The sequence below is a fragment of the Aquarana catesbeiana genome, linkage group LG13, assembly GCF_042186555.1.
Source record: "Aquarana catesbeiana isolate 2022-GZ linkage group LG13, ASM4218655v1, whole genome shotgun sequence".
Taxonomy (NCBI): Eukaryota; Metazoa; Chordata; class Amphibia; order Anura; family Ranidae; genus Aquarana; species Aquarana catesbeiana.
In genome coordinates, this window is record NC_133336.1 from 22,078,721 (window position 1) to 22,096,495 (window position 17,775).

Genomic DNA, 17,775 nt, shown 5'->3' on the forward strand with positions numbered 1-17,775 from the left:
TTTTTTTAACGAATTTTGACAAATTCGTTAATTCCGAAATCTCTGAATTTCCAAATTTTTCGAATTTTCAATTTTCCAAAAATTTGAAATTTCGAGAATTCAAATGAAAATCTGAACATTCAAAAGAATGAAAATCTGAAAATTCAAAAACCCAAAAATCTGAAATATTCGAATTCCGAATTTTCAAATTCCAAATTACCGACTTTTCAAATTACGAATTTTGAATTTTTTCGAAATTCAAAAATTCGGAAATTCAGAAATGTGAAAATCCAAAAATCTTAAAAAGAAAGAAAATCAGTAAAATTCGAAATAATAACTAACTAATAATAAATATTAAATTATAGGTATTGGAATTTCCTTTCAAATTTGGCTGTTAGTGAACGTAACGAGTACAAATTTATCCGAAGTTACGAATTATCTGAAATAACGAATGTCGTATCTAAAAGAATGGAATGTAACGATCTAATAATAATAACAATAATAATAAAACATTTTTATTATTATTATTTATTTAATAATTTGTTCCATTCCATTTGTTTATTTGTTCGGATAATTTGTAACTTTGGATAATTCATTACTTCAGATAAATTTGTACTCTTTGCAATCACAAACAGGCAAATTTGAAAGGAAATTCCAATACCTATAATTTAATAGTTAGTTATTATTAGTTTGTTATTATTTCAAATTTTGATTTTCGGATTTTCACATTTCCGAATTTTTGAATTCCAAAAATTCGGAATTCGAAAATTTTAAAATTCCGAATTCGAAGATTCGGATTTTTGAATTTCCGAAAAAAGCAAAAAAATGAATGAAACAAAAACAAACAAATTTTTTGTCAGTGCACATGTCTAGTGAGCAGGAGCAGTGCCGGGACAACGTCATCCAGTGCCCAGGGCGAAGATGCCAAACTGCATCCCCCACATTATTTATGATGTGCAAGCTTAGGGGATCCCACCCTTGGCAGTCTCTCGCTTGTCAAAATTGCTGTGGAGCTCAGTTTTAACACTGGACACATGCTTGTGTTGATGGCTTTATCCTGCTCTCTCCAGGACACTTCTCCAGTCGGCGGTGCAGGCTGTGCTCTCTCACTCCCCTCCTCCTTCCTGCTAGTGCAGCTACTGTGAGTGTCTGTGAACAGGAAGGAGGCAAGGGAGCGAGAACACAGCCCCCAACACGTTCCGGCTCTCTCTTCATTGCTCCCAGCGCTGGGCTGACAGGAGTAGTGATGCCGTTGTCACTACTCCTGTCAGCCTTGTAACAGAAGGAAAGCGCCCCCATCCCTACAGTAAACCATTGTGCCCAGGGCAGCTGCCCCTCCCACCCAAACCTTGTCCAGGCCCTTGCCCTGGTCCTGGTAGGGAGCAACACTGACGTAGTACCCACAAGATAAGCCAGAAGCCCATCAACATTCATTGTATTATACTAGACACTATTTTCTCAGTCACTTATCTACTGGAATACTCTGCCATTTTTTTTTAAGGACCAAAGTTGCTTCCTAATTATTTCATGCCCAGAGGCACTATCCTGGGTACTGAAGCCAAAGTTTGCATAGTGGGTGCTCCAGGATTCTCTGCAGCAATAGTTTCAGAAAAAAAAAAAAAAACTTACCATAAAACCTTGAGCTTATCGAGGAACACAGGAATTCAGATACAGCTGGGGTGAGCTGTCCAGATGGTCACTATGGACCAAGAAGACCCATCAGTCTCTTAGGATGAATGAGGGTGGCCTCTTTCCCCTTCTCTGGGGGACATCCACTGGAAGATCTATGTCCTGTGGTTATCAAGTCCCATAACGGTCTTTGGATGTACTCTATCCCCAACAAGGGGGTATCCCCAGCAGGTTTCCAGTGTGTACAGTCTGCTAACAAACCACAGCAGCACTGAGCCATCCAGCAATGGTTTCTTCCAGATAGGCAGGAATCGAGGAGCACCAAGGTGCACAGACCTCACCCTTTGGAGTGGAGACTGCTGTTGGGAAAAGGGAAGGTATCGTGCATTGTCTCTAAAGCCGGCCATAGACAGATTGAAATTTGGCCGGTTTAGCTGTCACTAGCCAAATTTCGTTTCATCTATGGGCTGGCTGGGTGTAGTGAAATCAATCCATCAATCCATCAATCAACCAATCTGTTTTTTTTTTTTTGCCTAGTCACTGTACTTTGTCAGTGGGGAAGGCTCCCCACCAGCAGAATACAATAGCACTGCAGGGGGGATTCCCCCATCAACACCGACAGTGTGGGGAATAGAGCAATGTATGACCTGCCTAAGGAAGACGGTGCCACCACCAGTCCTGTCCCAAACCTTTCCAAAAAAGGTCTTACACCACTTAGGTGATGTCCAATGGAGTCTAGGTCACGAAGCTGAATCATAGTGGGGTCCCCTGAGGTTTGGGGACACCGCTGCAAGTAGAAGCGCCCCTCCCCCCCCGGAGTTGGGGTAAAGACCACCCCATTTGCCCTAAGAGATTGATGGGTTGCGCTAGGGACCTCTTAGTCCATAGAGACGGCCTGGATGTCTTACCCTGTTTTCTAAATCCTCCTGTTTCTCTCAATAGACTAGCAATTGTTCAGTAGGCCTGCTTTGTATAAACTGTTTTCATCACTAGGAAGAACTATCCGTATCTTGCAGCGTCCTGGGTGATGAAGTACTAGGAATCTGGTCCAGACACAACGATAAGTCGGACGTGACGTGCGCATGCGTCTCTCACTCAGGGATCAGCCTGGTTACGGGCGATGACTTTGGAATGGTCAAGTTATTTGACTTCCCCTGTCCAGAAAAGTTTGTAAGTATGGCTTTTGTAGTTGACATGCTTTTGGTGGGGGTTATAAAACTGATAATGTGTGTGACTGTCCAATGGTGTTTTCCATTATATCGAGAAAGGGGGGGGGGGGGGATTACTCACAAGCCGGTGCTGCCGCTGGACGAGTTGGGGGAAAAATTTACTATGGGGGTTATTTACTAAAGGCAAATCCACTTTGTACTACAAGTGCACTCGCTGTAGATCTGAGGGGGACATGCAAGGGGAAAAAAAAAACAGCATTTTAGCTTGCACATGATTGGATGATAAAATCAGCAGAGCTTCCCCTCATTTCAGATCTTCCCCTCAGATCTACAGTGACTGCACTTCAAAGTGCACTTTCAGTGCAGTTGTAGAGCAGAGTGGATTTGTCTTTAATAAATCAGCCCCATAGTTTTATGGAGCTCCTCTGAACATGGTCAGATGCTTATCAGTGGTGTACCTGTCCATCTGTAGCCGACCTAATTCCATGCAATTGAACTACATCCAAACAACCTGTAAAGTGAGAGAGCTCATGCCATCACCTCTTTTTTCACAGGCAAAACATAAGCGTTTCCTGGGGCACTCCGCCCATGTGACCAACATCCGATTCACCAGCGGTGACCGCTACGTGGTTAGTGCAGGAGGAGACGACTGCAGGTAAGATTGGTGTACTGACAGAAACAACACTTGGTGGTAACATGTCCTTGTTGTTAATGGAGAATGCTCAGATGATGACCTGGCTTTATATATCTGTAATATAACTCATCATTGTTCATGCACAGTTTTACTTTACTGTACAGTCTGTGGACACCAGACCATCAAATCTACACTATATGACCAAACTTATATGGACCCGCCCTCCAAATGATTGAGTTTGGGTGACTCAAGAGTACTCGTAACACTAGAGCATACAAAGACTTTTTAGACAATTATGCTCTTCCAATCTTCTGTTAAAGCGGAAGTCCGCCTACCGCTGCATAAATGAAGACAGCAGCTGCATATACTGCAGCTGCTGACTTTTAATAATCGGACACTTACCTGTCCTGGAGTCCAGTGATGTCGGCACGGCAGCTGATGTTTCCATCAGCTGTTGGGTGCTTGCCGCCTCCATTGCGCGTAAGGGAACCCGGCAGTGAAGGCTTACGGCTTCACGCCGGGAACCCTACTGCCCATGCGCGAGGCTCCGCTCCTCTCTCTTACAGGAGATATCAGATGCCTAAGTACTTATTTACGTACTATGTAGAGTGGGCCCATTTGTTGTATTCACCTGGATCGAAATTCCTGAAATCCCCCCCACAGGCTTGGACTCAATAGTTTGTTTTTTTTTTCTTCTCTGTGTATATTTATTTTTATATACAAGTCTACTGGATTGTACTAGACTTACTTTGCTTCTCCTTATACACTGGTTGCCCAACATTTCACACATTGGTGCTTGCTTTCCTGAACCCCTGTACAACTCTGATGGCACACGAACCTATGTATATGTTGGGTTTGGCCTACCTCTTGGCTCTCCACCTGTAATTGGACTTCTTGAAATTTTGTACTTAAGCGAATTGATGTACAATACCAGTATCTTGCACTTACTACTGTATACTTCCTTTCTTTTTTTGTATTGCTTCAAAATTTGAACTTTGATTATAATAAAAAAGAAAAAAAAAAGGCTGTTATAGCCGCAAAGGAAGGAGGATACTCCATATTAATGGTCCATGGTTTTGGAATTGGATATCCAACAAGATCATAGGTGATGGTTAGGTGTCCACACTTTTGTTTTCTATAGTGTAGATTGCATTATCTGTCTTCCCATTTTTTATAATATTTTTTCTTCTTATGCTGCTTTTCATTGTGTAAAAAAATTGTAAAACATAGTTAAACTGATTAAAAAAAAAATAATAATATAGGGAAGAAACGAGTCAGTGTGTACAGGGGGTGAATTGAATTTAGGATAATTCCCTGGATGTGTTTATTTGCTGTTTCTAATCGGACCGAAGAGTTATGCCCAATATGTAGCATAATTTAGCCACGCCCACCTTTTTTGCTGCAGCGTGCTACAGGCCACCATCTCCCTGATTGGGGCCCCAGAGTGCATTACTTTGCCCAGGGGCCCATGCTGCTATTAAGATGGCACTGCCTGGCTCCCACCCCTAGCAGCCAATCCTTCCTAAGTGAGAATGAAATGTCACTGCTGCCTCAGCCCTCTGAGATTTCAAGTTACATATCCCAGGAGGCTGAAGGAACAGGGGACTCGCTGCAGTCATCATCGGAGGCCAGCAGATATCTGGACCCAGAAGAGGCAGCTGGCTTCCAAAGCAGGTAGCAGTGCAGGATCTGGGCTGCTGCACCTACTCATGGGATCGCAGCAGGACAACTCTGGATCCGCTCTGCAGGTGAGAATCAGAATCCATGACAACATAACAGGTAGGTGGTGCTTAACCACTTGCTTCCCAGGCCTATTCTGACACTTCTCTACTACATGTAAAATGTATCTTTTGTTTTGCTAGAAAATTTACTTAGAACCCCAAACATTAATTTATTTATTTTATTTATATATATATATATATATATATATATATATATATATATATATATATATATATATATACACCCTGTTTCCCAGAAAATAAGCCCTACAAGGACTTTAACTAGGGCTTATTTGGGGGGTAGGACATATATTGCAGCCATCACCGTCAATCACGCTAGGTCTTATTTTCGGGGAAACAGGGTATATATATGTCCTAGAGAATAAAAATGATGGGTGTTGCATTTGTTATGTCACACGGTATTTGCTCAGCAGGTTTTCAAATGCAATTTTGGAAAAAAAATACATGTTAATTAATTTTAGTCAACACAATAGAATACCATTTTTTTTTTTTGTAAATTATAAAGGATGATGTTACACGGAGTAAATGGATACCAAACATGTCATGCTGTAAAATTGCGCACGATAATGGAATGGCGACAAACTACGGTACTTTAACTTTTATTTTGCTGACCGCCTAACTGTAAATATACATTTGACATTAAATACCGTGATTATGGATGCAGCTAGGTGGCCAGCTTTCTGATAAAAGTGATCCCAGCGGCAGATTCGCTGCAAGATCACTTTTGGAAGCGGCGGGAGAGGTGCCTCCCACCCGCCACTTCCCGATCCGTGAGCCTGGGAACCATCCGGCGTTGGGCAGGGATTTTCCATAGCGATGGCTAGATGGCCCCCGCTCATCTCTATGCCCTTGGAGGACCGGAGCAACGTGGACGTCACTTCCAGTTCTCGGGCCATATCAACATGATTATCTTTTGCTTTAAGAATTAAAAAAAAAAAAAAATTATTTTTTTTGGATCTTTTGCTTTTAAAGGGTAGAGGAGAGATTTCAGGTCTTTCGGACCCCAGAGCTCTTCATAAAGAGGACCTGTCATGCTGTACTGTTATCGCAAGGCATACATGTGATAGCAATAAAAAGTGATCAAGAACATTTTTTTTTTTTAAAAGGGATAGTGTAAAAAAAAACATATGGGCAGTAGTGAACGCACACGTAGATCATGCCCACATATGTAAACAGTGTTTGCACCACACACAGTGAAGCATCACCAGGAACGTTAGAGTGAGAGCTATATTTCTAAGTACCGCAGTTTGTCGCCATTCCACGAGTGTGCGCATTTTAAAAGTAAGACATGTAAGGTATCTATTTACTTGGTGTAACATCAGCTTTCACATTATACAAAAAAAAATTGGGGTAACTATTTTTTTTTTTAATTCATTAAAGTACATTTATTCCCCAAAAAATTGTGTTTGAAAGACCGCTGCGCAAGTACAATGCGACATAAAATATTGCAACGACAGCCACCTGTAAAATTATTCCATCGGTTGCCCAGCCGCTCGCATTACTTTTACTTAAAAGGGAATAGCCGGCTTTAAAAAAAAAAAAAAAATGATACTGGGATCATGGTTGTAGCCTCAACCCTGATCCCGGCATAACTTCTTCCCTATACTGTGGCCGGTAGGGAAGCAGTTAAGAGGAGCTCCAGCCTGGGTGAAAAAAAAAAAAAATTAAGTCAGCAGCTACAAGTACTGTAGCTGCTGGCTTTTAATATTAATGCACATACCTGTCCAGGGAGCCCACGGTGTCGGCACCCCAGCCGGTCATCAGTTCGACTCCCGGGTGCTGCCGCCGCCATTCCTGGTGAGGGAACCAGGCAGTGAAGTCTTTCAGCTTCACCGCTGGTTCCCTACTGCGCGTGCGGGTAGCATGCTGCGCTTTCTTTCTAATTGGCCCGACGACAGGGGAAGGAGGGGGGGGGGGAGTTGGGCGCTATACTTCTAGGACAGGGATATGCAATTAGCGGACCTGCAGCTGTTGTAAAACTACAAGTCCCATGAGGCATAGCAAGATTCTGACAGCCACAATCATGACTCCCAGGGGCAGAGGCATGATGGGACTTGTAGTTTTGCAACAGCTGGAGGTCCGCTAATTGCATATCCCTGTTCTATTAAATGAGGCTGCGGTCTGTCTCCTGGAAGTGGGGAAGGGAGCCTGTCAAAAACGGGTCCCCTGCTCCCTTGAAAGGTGCCAAAATGTGACACCAGAGAGAGGGAGCGAGCATATAAGCGGAGGTTCCACTTTTGGCTGAAACTCCGCTTTAACGAAAAAAAAAGAGCACGTCCCTCTTATGACTTTAGAGTTCTGTCTATTAAGATTCGCAGGTTCAGACGCACAATATTTTTTTTTTCCTAACAAAACTGTCTTTTCTTTGTTTCAGCTTATTTGTATGGAAATGTGTCCACATGCCGCACTGAAGACAACAGAGCGCCTGCGCAATTGCCCACCCAGAGTGTAGGAGAGCCGTTCCTCTCTCTAAGCCTGCTGGGTAGCCGAGCGGCTGTGGATCTGCAGAGCAGCCGCCCTGAAGAGATCTAGGAGGCAAGATGGCATGAAGCGGACAGAGACAAGATGCGTGACAGGAGCCACGTTGTTGCAGAGAAAAAGCATGCATTACAGCCACGGGGGCCCGTCTGGCTCTAAGATTGAATTGCTGGAATGTTAAGCGGGCACCTCCTACCCTCTGCGTTGTTATGATCTCAGTGTACCAGTAAAAAAGGGGGACGACGAGTCCGACTACCAGCTGGACAGATGTGGAGAAGTTGTAAAAAAAAAAAATAAAATAAAAATACCAGCATCTCTGAGGTCCATGTCGCAAGGAGGAAGGCGGTGCTGACACTGGCACGGATGAGCCGGGCCGTACCACCAGGGGGGGATGACCGACTCGCTCCATTAGCTGTGCCAGCCCCGGGATGCGGCTCACTTTAAGCGAGTGCCTTCCCTACACTCCCAAAGTCTGACATCTCCTGTCTTTTTTTTTTTTTTTTGCCTTGTTCGGTCCCTTCCACGCTGAGGTTGCCATATTGTATGTGCTGCTTGTTTCTTTATGAAGACGTTTATTCAGTCTGTTGAGCTGTGTATTTAACCTCTTCGCTGCTAGAAGGGGCCTGTAACTCATATTGGGGTTATTAGAGGGACTATGCGTGCATTTATTCCTGAGACATAAATATAATTTCTTACAAGATATTTCCTTGTCACCTTGTACTTTTTTTTTTTTGTGTTTCAGAAGCCAAAACATATATATGTCAGTTTTTCTTGCCAGCTGTGACTCATTATGGCGATCTCCTTTCACTTCCTGTTCTTTCAACTCAACAGGAAGTGAGAGGACATCTTTCAAATGCAAGAGAAATTCCCTTCTTTAAACTGGTTGTTGGAACTAGTGTCTCCAAAGATTTCTCCTCTATTCCTGTTCTGGTTGCAACTCAAAATTTTGGATTACCTTCACTTTCGATCCTCGGGGACCATTGACGATCAGGAAATATTGAGGGGATAAATCTCATTACTGGGGCAACAGACGGCAGTAAGGCTCCTTTCACACTTGTATGACTGCAAAGTTGTGCCGACTCTGAAGTGTAACTTGGATACGGCTTTGACCAACGATAATGGACAATTTTTGCATTTTACAACATTCAGGTAGGACTTTGATGCAACTTGAGGACCATATACTTTAATGTTAACCCTCCAAAGTTGCATGAAAGTCAGACCAAAGTGGTGCAGGAACTACTTTGAAGTGGCTGCAACTTTTTAAGTCGCACAAATTAATGGTTATCATTGGAAAACATGGGGAACGACTTGTCATGTGACTTTGATGTCCAAAGTTGCATCATAAGTCATAGTGGTGAATGGACCACCTGAAAAACTGTCAGGTAGACCTGATCAGAACAGTGTGAAAGGGGCCTAACCATACTTTACTGATTTCCAGCAGCATCAGCCAAGTGGTCAATGCTACTACAGTGTATGTGTGTAAGATAGATAGAGATATAGATATATGAGAGAGAGAGAGAGCTGCGCGCTTAATCGTCAAAAATTGTTATCGCAATTTTTTCCCCGTTGCGATCTTGACAAGAGTGTTTCACGATTCTGTCTATGCAAAGAATTCTCTCCGATCTTCTGAAGCCATCAAAAGAAAGAAAAATAAAAACGGGCAGTCTGCCAAGAATCACAACATTCTTTAGCAGTGGAACGAAATCTAAACATTGTAACAATTTGTCAATGGAATAGACTTCATGTGTGAATGAAGAAAGTTTAACCACTAAACCTTTTTCTGACATTTGTTGGTTTCAAGTTAAAATCTTTTTTTTTTTTTTTTTTTTTTTTTTTTGCTAGAAAATTATTTAGAACCCCCAAACATATTTTTTTTTTTTAGTAGAGACCCTAAAGAATAAAATGGCAGTTGTTGCAATATTTTATGTCACACTGTATTTGCGCAGTGGTCTTTCAAATGCAATTTTTGGGGAAAAAAATTGACTTTAATGAATTTAAAAAAAAAACTAACCAGGAAAGTTAGCCCATTTTTTTTTTGTATAATGTGAAAGATTTTACATCGCGAGAATCGTGATCTTTTTATTCTAAGCAAAAAAAATGTGATTCTCATTTTGGTTAGAACCGTGCAGCTCTAAATAAATTATATACACATTTTATAATATTAATTAATAAATATATATATATATATATAATAAAATGTTTGTGTGTATATACATATATTTTTTTTTATTACACACGTGTGTGTATGGGGGGGAGGTATGGCTTGTGTTCCGTAAACGTAAAATAAAATCCATCTCTTCCCCTAGTAAAAGCACATTCCACAGTACACACACCGATTAGGCACATAGTTAACCTCTTTTCGATCGCCCCCCTGATGTTTAACCCCTGCCAGTGTCATTAGTACAGTACAAAGTATTTTTAGCACTGATCAGAAAATATGCACTGTCGCTGTACTAATGCCACTGGCATGGAAGGAGGTTAAACATTTAGGGCATTAAAAGGGTTAGTGTTTTGGTGTACTGTGGGGGAGGTGCTTATACTAGGGGAAGTAATTAATTTTATTCCCTGCTTTGCAGGGAAAGAAAAAAAAAAAGTTTAAGGCTGGGTTCACACATATGCAAATTGGATGTGGCTTACACCGCATCCAATTTGAAGAACATTTGAAAATGTTTTCAATGGGTCTGGGTCACATATGTGCGTTGCATCCGCGTTGCACAAAAAAAAGTGTGCGTTTTCTAGGAAGTGCGGTGCGAATTGCAGACACATAATCTTCAATGAGAACGCATCTGATTCGCAGATGTTTTCTCCCCTCCTCCTACACCTCCCCCCTCTCCCTGATCCACAGCTACAATGGAGAGGAACCGCTGAATGAATCATTTTTATCTTCGCACCGCACCTCTGTGAACCCAGCCTAAAACAATAAATTTGATATTTTTTCCTATTCACTAATGTTAGCAGCATGAAGGTTAAAAAAAATAAAATGTTGATTGAGAGAGAAGTTCCACTTCACCTGCCTCCCACTGGCCTTACACACACATGTGGCAGAAGACTGGTAGGCCTTATGCTGCGCTACCCACTGTTACAGATGCATCCTGGGATTTGTAGTTCACCAGGGCCCACCGAGGATCCTTGGGATGCAACTCAATGATCCCTCCCAGCAGCCAGACCAGGTTACAGCGAGTGGAAATCTATGACATCGCAGCTTCTTTTTTGCTGTGATTTCAGGCAAATGAATATGATTTTGATAAACTTTATACTGGTTTGGTTTGTGGTTGGCAAACAGAAGTCTTGGTTAAAAAAAATAAACAAATAAAAAAGAGAGAGCGAGAGCATCCCAAAGATGAGTGTTAAAGTGGAGTTCCACCCACTTTTACAACTCTTCAGCATCCCTCACTAAACTGTGCACTGTAAACGAATTGGATATTTAAAAAAAAAAAAAAATTCTCACCATCCTACTGTATATCTGCTGTATTCATTTTTCACTTCCTCCTCCCTGGCCGTGGCCCATCGCATCATTTCCTGTTTGCAATGCCTTCTGGGAAGGAGCGGCAACTTCCTCCGACACTGCGGTTGCTATGGAAACCTGACCTGAAACCTATTACACTGCTTGTGCTGCACTGAGCATGTGCGAGATCTGCAAGGATGAGATCCAGGAAGAAATACAGTCTGGCTTCAGATGCCCACACTTAAGATGGCCACGGCCTGCTGTAAGTTTATAAAATAGCAAACTACTGCTATAAACTAACAAAACAGACCTTAGTTTACAGACTAACTTTACTAGAATACATTAAGCTTGTGTATTATAGGGGTATTTTTATTTAAAAAAGTATAATTTCGGCCGGAACACCACTTTAAGTACTTTGCCACACCGCCCTGCACCTCATTGCGCGGTGCCGCTCCAATCAAATGAGACACTTGCATCAGAGGTGGGGGGGGCACTGCAGATTGTTGCTGTTAGAAGACCCCCCCCCATATGGTGCAGTGAGATTTTTAACTTTGATGGAATGCATGATTTAATATTTTCATCCACCTCATTTATCAAAGCGTCATAAGAACAATCTGCATCACCCGAGAGCAGCCATGGAGACTGCAGCTGTCATTCTCCTATTCCCCCCCCCCAATGCCACACCGGCAGCTTCAGGCCAACACCCTGCAAACAAGAGAACTTCCCTGCGGGAGACACAGGAAGAACTGTACAAAAGCAGACTTAGAAATGAAAAATATATTTGTGCAAAAACCAAAAGCACGGCTTCTTGCAAAACAACTAAAATGTGCCAAGGTGATCCATGTACACAAAACAGTTTATAAAAGCAAATTACACCCCAAAACCTTCACAGGTAACAAAGCGGAGTCTTTGCTTTCTCAAATATAAATTAAAAAAAAGTCTAAAATACATAAAAAAGGGAAAAATTTGACCATCGCAGTTCAGGGTGGTTTTGCTGGTGGAGGGACAGAGGGCAATGTCACAGCTTCCAGGATGATGGGGGGGAGGGGAGGGTCCAATAGTCCGGTAACATCAATCACTGCTGAAAAACAAGGCAGAAATTCACAGCATTAGATGGCACTGTGCTTACACCAATAGATCAAAGTGAGATATATTATATATATGCACAAACACACACTATGTTACAAAAAAGTATTGGAGAGAGGGAGAATGAATAAATTAGATATATAACAAAAGTAAGTACACCCCTCACATTTTTGTAAATATTTTCTTCTATCTTTTCATGTGACAACACTGAAGAAATGACACTTTGCTACAATGTAAAGTAGTGAGTGTACAGCTTGTATAACAGTGTAAATTTGCTGTCCCCCCAAAATAACTCAACACACAGCCATTAATGTCTAAACCGCTGGCAACAAAAGTGAGTACACCCCTAAGTGAAAATGTCCAAATTGGGCCCAATTAGCCATTTTCCCTCCCTGGTGTCATGTGACTCATTAGTGTTACAAGGTCTCAGGTGTGAATGGGGAGCAGGTGTGTTAAATTTGATATTCCTCTCTCTCTCATACTGGTCACTGGAAGTTCAACATGGCAAAGAACTCTGAGGATCTGAAAAAAAAAAAAAAAAAAAAAAAAAAAGAAATGTTGCTCTACATAAAGATGGCCTAGGCCAGTGATGGTGAACCTTGGCACCCCAGATGTTTTGGAACTACATTTCCCATGATTCTCCTGCACTCTGCAGTGTAGTTGAGCATCATTGGAAATGTAGTTCCAAAACATCTGGGGTGCCAAGGTTCACCATCACTGCCCTAGGCTATAAGAAGATTGACAAGACCCTGAAACTGAGCTGCAGCACGGTGGCCAAGACCATACAGCGGTATAACAGGACAGGTTCCACTCAGAACAGGCCTCCCCATGGTCGACCAAAGAAGTTGAGGTCACGTGCTCAGCGTCATATCCAGAGGTTGTCTTTGGGAAATAGACGTATGAGTGCTGCCAGCATTGCTGCAGAGGTTGAAGGGGTGGAGGGTCAGCCTGTCAGTGCTCAGACCATACACCACACACTGCATCAAATTGGTCTGCATGGCTGTCGTCCCAGAAGGAAGCCTCTTCTAAAGATGATGCACAAGAAAGCCTGCAAACCGTTTTCTGAACACAAGCAGACTAAGGACATGGATTACTGGAACCATGTGCTGTGGTCTGATGAGACCAAGATAAACTTATTTGGTTCAGATGGTGACAAGCGTGTGTGGTGACAACCAGGTGAGGAGTACAAAGACAAGTGTGTCTTGCCTACAGTCAAGCATGGTGGTGGGAGTGTCATGGTCTGGGGCTGCATGAGTGCTGCCGGCACTGGGGGGCTACAGATCATTGAGGGAACTATGAATGCCAACATGTACTGTGACATACTGAAGCAGAGCATGATCCCCTCCCTTCAGAGACTGGGCCGCAGGGCAGTATTCCAACATGATAACGACCCCAAACACACCTCCAAGACCACCACTCCTGGTGGGAGAGACCAGGAGGGCGCTTCCTGAAAAGACCACAATACCCGGCCCCAAAACTCCTCCCAATAGCCCTGATGCAAGCAGTGAGCTGACTATTGGAAAGAGGCAAATATGAAGTTGAGGGGGAAGTCGGTCTGGAGGAGTGCTCGTTACTAGGCTATTACCCTGTTTCCCCGAAAATAAGACCTAGCGTGATTGTCGGTGATGGCTGCAATATAAGCCCTACCCCCCAAATAAGCCCTAGTTAAAGTCCTTGTAGGTCTTATTTTCAGGGTAGGGCTTATTTTTGGGGAAACAGGGTAGGGCTTATTTGGGGGGTAGGGCTTATATTGCAGCCATCACCGTCAATCACGCTAGGTCTTATTTTCGGGGAAACAGGGTATTATATACGAAGTACCCCCCCCCCCCCCCAAGGAAATACTAGGGACTTTATAGGCGACTAATGAACAAATTAATAGAAAAAAATATCTAAATTTATTCATTTAAAAATATGTGGTGCAAACAACACCAATAGTAAATTGCATATGGTATATAGACAAAATCACATTGTTGTTCAAAGTGGGATGTTGGTAACATGTGGGCCTTCTTGGGTGGATTCTTATTACTAGGCTGATTGTAATTGTATACAGACCGCTCTAAGTAATGTCCACGTGTGGCGCTCAAACTCCATGACGGAAAGAGGTGAAATCCAATGAATAAAAGGGGGGAGGGGGGGGGGGGGCAGAAACACAGCTAGGCTCTATTCACACACAGGCGTTTTGGATCGCGGGTGGAATTGTAACGATTCTGTCCGTAATTTCAAAACGCGCTGTTAAAATGTCATATCACATATCAGCGTGTTCAGGTGGAATTCATTTCAACGGCACCTAAAAAAAAAATAAAACGCAGTGCAATTCCGATGAGATTGTTGTGCCACACATCGCTCTGCAATCGCGCAAAACCAAAAAGTTCCAAAACTTCTTTTAAACGACACGGTTTGCGCCATTGCAGCGCGATTCAAAAACGCCTATGTGCGAACGGAGCCTAAGGCTGTTGAGAAAAGAACTAGATGATGCTGGTCATCCTCCAGCCAGGAAATGAGACGGGGCTCTGACTTGCTGCAGCTTCTAATGCACATTGTGAGAAGCTCACAGTGTGCGGTGAAATCAGAGTAAGCCATTCCAGTCCAGGAGAGGAGCGACTACAACACTGCAACACTTGAAGTAATTGTAAAAAAGGTACAATTTATGTGCTTTTAAAAATAATAAACATGTTATACTAAACTGCTCTGTGAAGTGATTTTGCACAGAGTAGCCCCGATCCTCCTCTTTTCGGGCCCCCTGCCAAGCGCCCCCCCCCCCATAGCGTGATGGGTGTGCTCCTGCTTTGCACCCCCCCCCCCCCCTCACTGGCTATGATCGATAACGAATCCCGCTGCTGCCTCTCTGTCCAATGAGGGACAAAGCTTCTGCTGACTTCCTGGATTGAAATCAGGCTCAGGTATTTAGAGGGGGTTTAGGAACTGCAGAAGGATTTTTAGAGTGCATTAAAAAAACACACCTTCTTTATAACCACTAAGGGAAGGCTGGGAGGTCAGCTTAAAATAAAATTTTAATATATAAAATATACTGTATATACTCGAATATAAGCCGAGGTACCTAATTTTACCACAAATAAACTGGGAAAAACTTAGTGACCCGAGTATAAGACGAGGGTGTGAAATGTGCAGCTACTGTAAGTGGAAAAAGAGGGTCAACAATGCCCATTTGCAGCCTCACTGTGCCCATTTGCAGCCTCACTGTGCCCATTTGCAGCCATAGGTCCCCCGAACTTCAAACTCGGTAGTTAAGGGTTCCTAGATGCCCCCCTAGCTGCAGCCAAAATGTGGGGTCTCTGGACCCAAAGTGTCCCAAAATGACATTGCTGCAGATGGACACAGTTGACCGAATTCGGGGCCCGTATCTTGGGGCCACTTAGTGCTAAGAACCCCAAATTTGGTATGCAAACCCAGTGGAACTAGCACTACAACATATCCAAAGCTGGAGTTCCTAAAACCAAGTGGCCCCAAGATACGGGGCCCCAAAGTCGGTTCGGAAAATGTCGAGCACTTTTCTGCAGCAGAGAATGACTTTTTCCGAACTGACTTTGGGGCCCCATATCTCAGGGCCACTTATCCAAAGCTGGGGTTCCTAGCACTAAGTGGCCCCGAGATATGGGGCCCCAAAGTCGGTTCGGAAAAGGTCATTCTCTGCTGCAGAAAAGTGCTTGACATTTTCTGAACCGACTTTGGGGCCCCGTATCTCGGGGCCACTTAGCGCTAGGAACCCCAGCTATGGATATGTTGTAGTGTTAGTTCCACTGGGTTTACACACCAAATTTGGGGTTCCTAGCACCAAGTGGCCCCAAGATACGGGGCCCCAAAGTCGGTTCGGAAAAGGTCAAGCACTTTTCTGCAGCAGAGAATGACATTTTCCGAACTGGCTTTGGGGCCCCGTATCTTGGGGCCACTTGGTGCTAGGAAGCCCCAGAGTTGGTTCGGAAAATGTCATTCTTTGCACCAGAAAAGTGCTCGACTCAAGTATAAGCCGAGGGGGGCACTTTCAGCACAAAATAATGTGCTGAAAAACTCGGCTTATACTCGAATGAATATATATATACAATTTTTTTTTTTTTTTTTTTTATTTCACACACACATTCATTTTTTTAATATAAAATCCCACATATTACATATATTTACAAACATGTATTTATTATTTTTTTGAGAGGGAATAAGAGCCTTACCTGGCTTGTGCACGTGTCCAGGTTAAGGCATGTCGGGGAGGAACCACAGTTGTGGGATGGTAAAATTCACAGTCTACCCGCGTACAATGACTGCTGAATCTGCAGTGCTGTAATATGGAGAGAGACAATGGTGCAGGTAAGAGATTTTCCTGCCATGCTGTATTACTGGATCAGGTACAGCCAAAGCACATGACCCCTGAGCCAGCATTAGGACTCCTACTCTTACCTTGGGGTGAAAAAATGAGCACTCTGTGTTTTTGCATGAAGGAAAGTAACGGCACTGAACCTTTACGTGGCTCTTGGCAGCCGGCTCTGGGGATCGAAGAAAAACAACCGGTTAATAAAGTATATGCAAACCTCACCTTGCAAAACAACCCATGCAGTTTAAAATGAAAGGCAAAACATTTGTGTATAGATGTAAAAAAACATTATAAAATACCTTGTTTCCCCTTTAGTGCAAAAGAGCTAGGAGAGGAGAAACAGCAGCACATTGAACTTCCCAGTGAATGGCTGTGCATGGAGGGGGAGGGAGTGTGTCAGAACAAATCTAATCATTGGAGGAGAGCAGGCGGGAAATATATCATCACTTTGCCATGCATGGGTAAAGTGACAGTGGGGCTAATTTACTAAAACAGCAGAGTGCAAAATCTGGTGTAGCTCTGCATAGAAACCAATCAGCTTCCAGGTTTTTATCACAGCTTAAATAAGCAAGCTGAAGTTACATAGTCTGGTTGTAAAAAAGACACAAGTCCATCTAGTTCAACCAATGAAAGGGGGGAAAAGTTAGAAGCTGATTGGCTACCATATACAGCTACACCAGAATTTGCGCTTTCCAGTTACAGTAAATCAACCCGCTGTCTCCTTAAAGTGTTACTAAACCCACAACAGTAAAATCAGTCTGTATATGCAGTAAAGCATGCTTGTTATACTCACTATGGAACCTAAGGGGTTAATCCTCTGCATTGTATAAAAAGGCTGTTTGATCCCATCTTCTCTGATCCTCCCCTTTTTCCATAGTCCCAAATGCATTTACTGGTAGAACAGAGCATTGGGGGCACTCTGCACATGCTCAGTTTGGTGTGTACTGCTAAAGAGTTTTTTTTTTTTTTCTTGGGAGGGTGCATGTGATAGGAACAGGGCCAATCAGCACTGTCCAGACAGAGGGTCAGGGGTCATGCAGCCTCATAGGACAGTCAGGAAAGAATGAAAACTCCTCCTACAAGCTCTAACCAGACACTAATAGAAGTCACAAGACTGCTATATACTGCTGATGAGGAAAAGGTATTTAGCAGTTTATATTTACTAAAATAATTACATTTCCATGTTCTGTGGGAGACCAGATATAGTGACTGCAGGCTCCTGGGTTTAGTAACACTTTAAAGACCATTTCTTGCCCTTTCCCACCTCCATTTTTTTTTTATGGGTTTTAGGT

The 17,775-nt window shown here is 43.0% G+C and overlaps 2 protein-coding genes across 4 annotated transcripts in view; one reads left to right on the forward strand and one right to left on the reverse strand.

Annotated features, from left to right (window-relative positions):
* The window catches only part of EML5 (EMAP like 5), a 189,068-nt gene extending 180,735 nt beyond the window's left edge, over positions 1–8,333 (forward strand). The window contains exons 41-43 of the mRNA XM_073608920.1: positions 2,625–2,778; positions 3,332–3,432; positions 7,528–8,333. Coding sequence (XP_073465021.1) covers positions 2,625–2,778; positions 3,332–3,432; positions 7,528–7,564 — 292 coding nt within the window. The 3' untranslated portion in view covers positions 7,565–8,333. The remainder of the gene's footprint in view (positions 1–2,624; positions 2,779–3,331; positions 3,433–7,527) is intronic.
* A 3,505-nt stretch (positions 8,334–11,838) lies between these two features.
* Positions 11,839–17,775, reverse strand: part of ZC3H14 (zinc finger CCCH-type containing 14) — a 46,683-nt gene continuing 40,746 nt past the window's right edge. For 2 of the 3 annotated variants that reach the window (XM_073610057.1, XM_073610054.1), the window contains exons 16-18: positions 16,570–16,655; positions 16,344–16,450; positions 11,839–12,157 (exon numbers count right to left, since the gene is read on the reverse strand). In XM_073610057.1, the coding sequence (XP_073466158.1) occupies positions 12,148–12,157; positions 16,344–16,450; positions 16,570–16,655 (203 nt within the window). In that variant the 3' untranslated portion in view covers positions 11,839–12,147. The remainder of the gene's footprint in view (positions 12,158–16,343; positions 16,451–16,569; positions 16,656–17,775) is intronic. The other variant, XM_073610056.1, reaches the window with a different exon arrangement.